The 10000-nt window shown below is 43.6% G+C and overlaps 1 protein-coding gene across 7 annotated transcripts in view; it reads right to left on the reverse strand.

The window, feature by feature from the left end:
• Positions 1–850: 850 nt before the first annotated feature.
• Positions 851–10000, reverse strand: part of LOC125045244 (myosin-VIIa-like) — a 76373-nt gene continuing 67223 nt past the window's right edge. For all 7 annotated transcript variants that reach the window (XM_047642427.1, XM_047642428.1, XM_047642425.1 and 4 more), the window contains 15 exons: positions 9916–10000; positions 9475–9660; positions 8920–9245; positions 7828–8132; positions 7355–7545; positions 6689–6807; positions 6279–6537; positions 5678–5815; positions 5230–5385; positions 4606–4834; positions 4282–4410; positions 4002–4098; positions 3711–3808; positions 3200–3369; positions 851–2806 (listed from right to left, as the gene is read on the reverse strand). The exon at positions 9916–10000 is cut by the window's right edge and continues 89 nt beyond it. In XM_047642427.1, the coding sequence (XP_047498383.1) occupies positions 2600–2806; positions 3200–3369; positions 3711–3808; positions 4002–4098; positions 4282–4410; positions 4606–4834; positions 5230–5385; positions 5678–5815; positions 6279–6537; positions 6689–6807; positions 7355–7545; positions 7828–8132; positions 8920–9245; positions 9475–9660; positions 9916–10000 (2695 nt within the window). In that variant the 3' untranslated portion in view covers positions 851–2599. The remainder of the gene's footprint in view (positions 2807–3199; positions 3370–3710; positions 3809–4001; positions 4099–4281; positions 4411–4605; positions 4835–5229; positions 5386–5677; positions 5816–6278; positions 6538–6688; positions 6808–7354; positions 7546–7827; positions 8133–8919; positions 9246–9474; positions 9661–9915) is intronic.

Raw genomic sequence — 10000 nt, forward strand, 5'->3', positions numbered from 1 at the left:
GCTCCTACACCCTTTCCTAAACCCAACCCCCCTCCATCTAACTTCCCCTCTTCTACCTCCTACCTTCCCCGGTCAAATTATTTTGCCATCCTAAATCTAGACACTCCAATCTCTACCCAGTCAAATTCTTTTGCCATCCTAAATCCAGACACTCCAATCTCTACTACAGCCCCAACATCTTCCCCTCTCCCTCCCCGCACTACCCGCAGCAGACAGAATAAACGTTCCACTCACCTACTTTCCCTCACCTATCCTCCCTATATAGACATCCCAACCTATCAGACATCCTTACAGAATCTCACACTTTCTGCTTTGACAACCTGTTTTTCCTTCCTCAAACGCATATATATCCTTCACTTGTTCTAACCCCTTTACATTACCCCACCCGACCCTAACCCATTCACTCACCAATTCCTTAACCCAGCTTTAACAACTAATCACTAACCCAACCACCCTTCACTAACATTAACTATAGTGCTACATGACCTTAGATGTCTAGCACATTTATTTTGCTTTTAACCATTAACCATTAACCATTAACCATCCACACGGGGCTTCTCCCCTAAACCTCACCCTATCGGTTAATTTTGAATGGGTCGCTAAATTACCTTATATGTTGATTAATAATAGCTACTTTCCATGCAATGTTGTACTTAATAAAGAATTCAAGTCTCAAATAGGTGACTGTGATTATAGTAATCGGGTTTAAAATCTTCCAGTATAATAGGGTTACATATAGTGAGTAATACTAGTAAACTTTTACATTAATTACGAACTGTTCTTAAAGCTTAGATTTTTTTGTGCAAGCTGAAATTAAGAAATGATAAGGAAAAACAAAACAAAAACCAACTAAATTGCATGCCTTTTTATTTAGACTGTGAATAAATCAAGTCCATCACTTATAATGACAGAATGAAACTGAAGTAGTGAAATCAAATGGGATATGAATCCGAATACCACGTGATGATATAAAAAAGAAAATAAAAATATTGAAAGGAAAAGAAACATGAATAAACAAAAAATAAAATGCATGCACAAACTTCGTCAAATAATAATCCAACTAACAAAAAAAATCTAACACTTCTACTAAAGGAAAAGAATACACAGAACGTGATATCTATATATCCTCCATAGAATTAAACAGTTCAGTTTGTAGACAGACATGATATAAAACAATAGAAGGTCTGGGAAAAAAAAAATAAACGTAAATGAAACTTCATCTGCAATGATTATTCTATTGGAAGAGAATTGCCTTAATATATAAAACCAATAAACAGTATGTACAGCATTCATAAATAACACCAGGAATCTGTAAACGCCTTACAAAAACCATCTTTGCCGAATTGGAATTGTAAAATTTCCAATGTACAATTATAACAAAGAAAATAGTTTTATATTAAAAAAAGAAAAATAATAATATACCCATGTTGGAAATCAATACATTTTATTAGGCTACAAACAAGAAAAAATCTAAAATGCTTAATTGTGCCTTTCATCAGAATAAACTATAATATATAGCTAACCATATTTATATATGTATATGTATATATATATTTACTTAGCAAATAAAAATAAACCTTAAATGTTACCTAAAGAACAATCAGAAATTTATGATTTGAAAAACATTATTTGTGTGAGCCAAGTCTCTCTCTCTCTCTCTCTCTTAGTCCAGCTCTCGGTGACTAAATCTGCTTACGAAAGTACTTAAAGGGGAACGATTACCTAATACATATTTTAAAAGTCTTGTTTGTAACAAGGACCTTATGATTTTTTAGCACAATCCTTCGAGTGAGTGACATTCTTTAATGCATACATACAAACATACATATATATATGTATATATATATGCATATAACGATTCAAAAAATTAAAGCTACTTGGGAGAGCAGATAGTCAAGCAGAAACAATACAATATCACTTTGCGTAAGAGAGGTATTGCCAAATATTCTTAATATGCCTTTGGAGAATCTATTTCCTAATCTGTTTCTGAGCAAATTGCATTCTAATTTATCTTTATGAAAGATCTAGATTTTTACTTACGGAGCAGAAAAAATAACATAGATCAAGACCTCCCATCCTCTAGAGATACAGAAAAATAGCGTCAACAATTTCACAATAAAAGATCACAATAGTATGCTTTAAAGGCTAAAACGTGTGTTTTTTTTTCTTTAAAAAAATAAGTATTTTTATTTGAAAAATACTACCACTGCTGTATTTTCTCATAATATTTTTATTCGAATTTTGCATACTAAATGTGGAAGAAAGGTTGTACATTGCACAACAGAAAAGTGTAATGGCAGGAATAAGGTTTTTTTTTCACTAGACTTTAAAATCTGGAAGCCTTTTTTTTGAAAGTAGAAAATCAAGTTTTCTTATAAAAGAGTGTATGCCTATGGGTGTGCATATATAAACACAATGCATGTATGCATATATGACCAAACCCAATAATACTTTTTTCTTGGTTAATTGCTACAGGGATAAATTGAAATACAAAATATCAACTTTCCTACGACAATTTAAAAAGTGTTCATATTTTTCTTTGAAAAAAAAAAAATTAACATCAACCCTAATAATTAATTATCCTAACTCTCCCCATGTCCTATTTGAGCCTGAGAGTCTTTTGTTTATTCATATTGGTCAACATGAGGGAGATGTATGACGTCAGCAGGTCGTCCATCTTGTAGCCTAGGGAAGTCTCGCACAGCAGCTTGGAGCCCCGGACCAGGTTGCCGATGGTCATGTGGAAGTACGTGTTGCCCGAGGACCAGTTGCTGATTCTGGTGAACGGGTTGGTCACGAGGATTTCCTGTGGGGGGCACGGAGGGCGAGAGTCAGTGTATGTGCAAGGAGGATCCGTTTTCAGAATATTGTAACGGGGAGAGAACCTTACTGCCTTTATTATTAGTATTACTATTGTTATTATTATTATTATTATTATTATTATTATTATTATTTTACTAATTCCATCCCTTATCCTTCTCTTCTCCATCCCCTTCTGCTGTCCACTTATCCTTCTCGTTAACTCATGTTTACCCTTTTCGCCACAATATTATACCTTAATGCTTTATAACATTTGATAACTAGCACAATTTTTTGTTATAACCATTAACCATTAATCAAATCATCCTAACAAACCCTAAATCAAAAAAAAAAAAAAAAAAAAAAAAAGAAAGAAGATAAATTAACAATAAAACCCCACCTTCGAAACAGGATGTATGAGCGAGACGCCCTGCTTGTTGATGGCGATGAGGAGGTGCTCGGGGTAGTTGGGGTCCGTCGTCTGCTTGACCTCGAAGAAGGCCGAGCCGAAGGTGGGCCAGCGGTAGATCACCTTCAGGAACGCGATCTTGGCTTCCTCGGGGCTCATGCCTGGGGGCGTGGAGGGGGGGGGGGGGTTAGTGAGGTTGAGTGGGGGCGGGGCGGACGTTGGGGAGATGGTTGAGGGGGCGGAGGGGGAGGGGGTTCGTTAGTTTGAACCAATATTTAAAAATCCACCAAATAATGAATCACTTAACGTAAAATGTGAACTAAACGACTGTTGGAATCAACCCATTAATATAAACTCACAAATAAATACAACGTATAATTTTCACAAATCATAAACATACAATCGATAACCACCATAAAACCAATGAACCTAAAAAGTAATACAAATTCAACAAGTGATAAACACAAACCCCCTGGAACATACACTAAGCAGCCCCTGTTACCTGCGTCATTGTTGTAGTGCTGTACGACGACGCGCTTCCATTCGTTGGTGCTCTGGGCTTTGGCCAGGTCGGCGGGAATCAGGTCCCTCAGCATTGTTCTGCGGTCAGATGGTAATAGTATTGGTAACGATAATATTGACAAAAACGAATCACTATCTCCACTCTTAAATACAGAACATATAATCATTATTCCCCCTAGCGAAAGTAGCTTTACTAAACAATCATAAAAACGTTAACAATAAAATCGTTACAGAACACAAATAACAAGAGAATAATTAAAGGAAGTCTTACGGAATATGGGCGAGTTCCTGCTTGCTCTCGCCGAAACGCACTCGGTAGACAAGCGCCGCGAGCCGGGCTGCTTCGTCCTTCGTGCATCTGTGATAACCTGTTAAGAAAAGGATGAATGAATAAACAAGCAAATAAATGGTTAATTCATGATTAATGAACGAGTCGACAAATATATAGATAAATAATGAAAAATTGGGTGAAGTTCCAGAAAAGGAAGATGCGATTAACAATCACATAACGAAATAAAAACACAAATATCATTTAAAAAACAATAACTTGCCTCTAAGGAGTTTGGGAAGCTCCTGGTGGAAGTGGAAGATGATGTCGGCGTTGCGGTCCTTCCCGGGCACCGTGTTCGTCCACAGCTTCTTCATGAAGAACACCTGGTACGTGAAGTGCGGCGTCGTGCCTGGGGGAGGAGAGAGCGGAGCGTCCATGAAAAAGAAGAAAAAACAGCAAATGTAAATTTCCTAGAAAAAAGAAAGAAAGAAAAAGAAAATCCGTGAGCATTTAAACATAATATCAATGACTCTGACCGTTCCTGAGCGAGAAAAAAACATAAAAAAAACAGAAGAGATGAAAAGGGAATAAAATGGTCCCTCACCGTCCCTGGAGGGCCGCGCCTTCTTGATCCAGTCGGTGAGGTGGCGCACGAAGTCGAAGAAGAAGTCTCCCTCGGGCACGGAGATCACCTTGTCGGCGATCTTGACGAAGAGCGAGAAGCCTTCGGAGCTCTTGAGGTTGAGGCGGTGGGCGATGGAGGCGCAGAAGTCCTTGGCGCGCGTCGAGGAGTCCACCTCGAAGGCCTCGTCAGTGTCGTCGGGGAAGTAGACCTGCGGGGGAAGAGGGAGGAGGGAGGCGGAGGGGGAGGGAAGGGGAAGGGGATGGGGGAGAGGGGCGGGTTAGAGGGGAAGTGGAAGGAGGGAGAGAGGAAAGGGAGAGAGAAGGAGAATAGGGTGAGAAGGGAGTGGGGGCGGTCGGGGAGATGCAAGTCAAGTAGAGAAAGGATGAAGGAAGAGGGAAACAGAGGGAAAGAAGGGGAGGGGGGGGAAGCGGGAGGTGGAAGCGAAAGGCGGGAGAAGGGAGACAAGAGAAACGAGGGAAGTGGAGGGAGGCGACGGGAATTTGAATTAATCTTTAGTCCTGGTCTGATACGAGTAATTTCGTGCTAAAAGTCTAAAATATCCATACCAAAGAAAGTAATAAACTAAATCAACAAACATCTCACCTTATGGAAGATCTGCGTGGTCTTGTGATGGATGGCCTCGACCTCCACCTGGTGCGGCGGGTACTTCCTCTGCCCCTGCTTCAGCGTCTTCTGCAGCCGGTGGAGGGAGTCCTGGGCGATGGGGTGGCGTCGCGTCCTCAAGAACTGGGTCAGCTCCTGATCGGAATGGAAAGAGGCGAGTGAAGGAGGGCTGATAAAAGTGGTGGGGATCAGAGGAGAAAGAAAAGAGAGGATGCTGGTCTTGTATTACATGTGGTTTGGTTGGGTGGTTGCTCAGAGTCCGTGAAGTTACGAATTATTTAGATTTTACTTTATTATTATTCTTTCTCTTACATGAGCGGTATCCAAAATGCATACACAAACATAAATTCCACTTCAGCTTCCTCTTTGCCTCTCCAAATCGCTCACACCTACATGCAAACTTCCTGCATCGAAAAAAAATGCAAACCTTAATGAGGTTCTGCGAGCATGCGAAGAGCCCCGTCGCCAGCCACATGAGCTCCCATCCTCGCTCCTCGCTGATTCTGTTCCTGTTGTCTGTCAGCTGTTTCATCACCTGGCAGTAGATCTCGTCTCGCAGGATCTCCTGTGGTGGGCGGCGAGAAAAGGGGTTTGTGATGAATTTGCAGAACATGCGATGAAGTGAAGGAATATATCAAAATGAAAAAAAAAAAAAAAAAAAAATATCCTCAATAAACTAGCTAAGTCATTCTTCTGTCTGATCTTTTTTTACTCCATCTCAGAAACTCTTATTACCTTTTAAAATATATATATATATTTTTTTTCTGCTAAGAAATTCTTGGAACCTGCAAAATTTTCATAGCTCGTTTTAAGGTGAAAGAAAATAAAACTCTTTGTAGAACTCAACACCTCAAAGATTTCCTACAATCATTTAGCATTTGTCTAAAACCTCTTAGCGCCTCTAAGACCATTCTAGAATTCTTTAGCGCCCGTTCACAACCTATAGGACTCGCCTAGTACGTTTTAGGACCTTCCCTGAACCTTCCCGCGCCCTTCAAAGCCCCACAGACCCTGTTGGTCGAACTCACATGCTTAAGCGGGCCGTCGAAGATTTGGTCGGTGAGGTCGTTGCCCTGGCGGTTCCTCCTGGAGGGGAGGTCGCCCATGTATTTGAGGATGGCGTTGAAGGCGTAGACGGCCTCTTGAGCGAGCTCCTCCTTGTGCAGCAGCTTCTTGAGCAGCGGCTGCTTGATGGGGTCGCGCGAGTACTTCCACAGGCACTCGCTCGCCGGCCGCCGCGCAGACGTCAGCGTGATGGCGCGCGAGACCGTACGTTTTGGTGGCGGTCTGGTTGGGAAAACAAAACGGTTTTACAGCCATATCTACGTGGCAACCTCTTTATATCTTTCTATGAATCTATCATCATCAAGCAATACCAGATAACAACATAAGATACTAAGAAAACGGACCGCCTCATCCCCGGGCTCCTCCACCTTACCTGAAGTGGTCGAGCGCGTACTCCTCCAGCGTGTGAGGCTTCTCGTGGGTGTCCGAGCCGTTCACCTGCGGAGTGAACAGTTTCCGGCCGTGCTCCGCTCCCTCGGCGGTGAACAGGGCCTGGGGGAGGGGGAGAAGGGGGTGAGTGCTTCTGCAATATGTGACTCGAAAAAAATAGTTAAATCAAATAAAACAAATTATACTTAGTTAACCTACCCATAAACCTATCTATTTTGTTTATCTAGAACAGAGAAGAGAAACACGCGCAAGAAAAACATCGAAATAAGTCAAACTATAACAATAACCTTACTACACCCCAATAAAGAACTCGATCTCGTAACAAAATGTTCTTCCAACAATATCAACCAAATCCTAAAAAAACGCACCTGCCCCTCGAAAGAAACAGAAAGAAACAAAGAAAGGAAAAATAACGAAAATCAAAAGAAAGAAAGAATGAATGAGAGTAAAAAAAAGAAAGAACAAAAGAGAAAAATAAGAAAGAAATAAAAGAGGAAATAATTAACTAAAGGAAAGAAAGAACGAAATAGATAAAGAATCATCAACAGAAAGAAAGAAAGAACGAACGAAAGAAAAAAAAGGATGAAAGAAAGAACGAACGAAAGAAAACGGATCGAAAAATCCCCCTGAAGGCGCGCGCTCCACCCACCAGGATGTCCGGCGGCGGCTTGGTGACGGCGGGCAGCACGTAGACAGTCTCGGCCGGGAAGTCTCCGCGCTCGGTCGTCCTCTCGCAGCGCCCCACGCACCAGCCCGCGTTCATGACGGTCTCGCCGGAAGAGTCCTCCTCCAGCAGGATCAGGTCGCCCTTGCTGAAGGTCAGGAAGGAGGAGTTCTCGCCTGCAGGAGGGAGGGAGGGAGGGAGATTTGATTAGTAATTTCAGTTTTAAAAAATCGTTGAACTTTATTAAAAAACATTTTTATTTGTTATTTGTAATGTTCTTTATTTACTGCATAGTCGGTTGACTTTATTGGTTATTCAAAGAACAATATTACAGCTCCGAGAAGGAAAGAGGAGAAAAAAAACGAATATCTACAAACTATTTCACAAAACAGCGATTCCCTTAAAAAAGGAACACCCATCTTCCAAAAGAAGAAGAAGGGAAAAAAATCGCTCCTCACCCGGCGCCTTGTAGTCCTGGAGCGCGATGACGAACTTGGACCTCTTCTTGAGGCCCTCGAGGAAGTAGACGACGAGGTCCCGGATGTCCTCGCTGTTGGGCGACTGGAACGTGAACTCCTCGCCCCGGACGGTGGACAGCGTGAACGTCTGCGTGTACACCTTCTGCGTCTTGCTACAGGAGACGGTGGTGATCTCGGGGAAGGAGAGCTCGAGGAGGACCTGCTCCTGGTCGTCCACCACGTATACGCCCGTCCAGTTCACGGCGATGATCACGTCGTTCTTGGGCAGGTTGGGGCCGGAGTATCTGTGGGGGGTTTCCAGGAAGAGGCTTTGTAATCTCATTTTTTAAATTTATTTTTTGGTTTGAGAAGAATGACTTTCATAGAGGTTGTTTGTTTCGAAAAGAGGATGTAGTTGGTTTCTTTTATTTTTGGGGGGGCATGGGAAGAGCAACGAGTGACGTTTTTGATGAGAAATGAGTGAGGTATTTCTCGTGTGATTCGCCTGGTTATGGCAACCCGCAAACTGTATGTGGTTTTGGCCGACTCTCGTGGCTGTGTGTGATTCATGAGCATACTCTTTTCTCACCCACTCCCTCAATTATCTCCCCTTTCTCTTCCCTCTTCCCTTCTTTACCGCTACCTTTTCTTTCTACCTCTCCTTTCTCTTCCTTCAATTTCCAACGTGTTCCCCCTTCTCTTGAAATCTTTCATCTCTAACCTCTCCTTATTACCCTCCTTTTCCTCCCATTCCCCCACCTCCTTTGCACCCCTTTCTTCCTTTATTCGGTTCCTTATTCTTTCCCTTACCAACTCATATAACCTCCTATCTTCTCCCTCCCTCCTTTACCTCTCTTCCCCCTTTCCCTTTTCTTCGATCCCTCCTCTTCACCGTCTCAGCTCACGAGGCCAGGTTCTTATTAACCTCCTTCAACTCTGTCCTTCCGCCCCTCTCCTGCTTCTTCCCCCCCTACTGCTATCTCTGTTTTCCCTCTCTTTCCTCCTCTCCTCTTATCTTTTCATCCCTCTTCCCTTCTTCCTTTTTCTCGTCCTCCCTCCACTCCCCGTGTCCCTACCCTCGCAAGGACTCACCTAAAGGCCTCGTAGAACCTGGAGAAGAGCAGCGGCCACTTGAACTTGGCGTAGCTCACGACGTCCTCCTTGACCCTGAGGGCCTGGACGCGCTCCTTGACGTAGTAGCTCTTCCTGAAGGCGGCGACGACGAGGCCGGCCCAGCGGTCGATCGCCTTATCGCCCGAGGAGACGCAGTAATCTGGGATGTAGCTGGGCAGGTTGTTGAAGAGGCGGTCGGTGTTGAGGTCGTTGCCGCTCTCGATGTAGTACTGCTGCGCCGCGATCATGGCCAAGTCCTCGTCCTTGTCGCAGCGGTACTCGCCGAACTTCACGCCGCGGACCACCTGGGGGGGAGCGGGAAGGGGGCGACTTGGTTTTGAGTTGTTCCACGGTTTGGTGTTGCTTATTTCGTTATTGTTTATTTTTGGCAAGGTTATAATTCCAGTGTAAAAAGCTAATTCAAATGTATGATTCTATCGATCAATCAACCATATTGTAATGATATCAGAATATTATTCCCATTATCTCGCAGAAGATATTCAATTGAAACGCGGTTCGAAAGGAGCTGCTCACCTGCTGGTAGATGAGGTTGGTGGCGACGGGGTCCTCGGTGGGGTCGTGCCACGGGGCGAAGATCTCCTTCCTGAAGAAGAGCCTCCAGGGGGCGTTCCTCTCCTGCGCACCCTGCTCCTTCGCGTACTGCTCGCACTGGCTGATGGCGTCCATCACGTGGTCGCCGCCGCTGCCCAGGGACGACACCTGCAGGAGGAGGCAGGGTCGGGGTGAGGACGATGGCGATGGCGAAAAGGACGAGCTTTTAAAGGTATGAGTTATGGGTATATTGTGATGACGTCAAATGAGACGAAGTTTGAGGAATGGGAAATACAGCACGCGCACGGAACTGAGGAAAGGAGGAATGTGCTGGTCTCGTGAAGTGCGAGTTTGTATCACTATGATCTGCCTCTCAGGAAAACAGTTGAATCATGAAGTATGATGACCCACACACCACCCTACCTTATCGAAGAGCGCGATGTAGAGCGAGAAGCCGAACTGGTCCCTGAGCGAGATCTTGTCCGACAGCTGGTTGCAGAGTTCGCGC

Source organism: Penaeus chinensis, chromosome 37, assembly GCF_019202785.1.
Source record: "Penaeus chinensis breed Huanghai No. 1 chromosome 37, ASM1920278v2, whole genome shotgun sequence".
Lineage (NCBI taxonomy): Eukaryota > Metazoa > Arthropoda > Malacostraca > Decapoda > Penaeidae > Penaeus > Penaeus chinensis.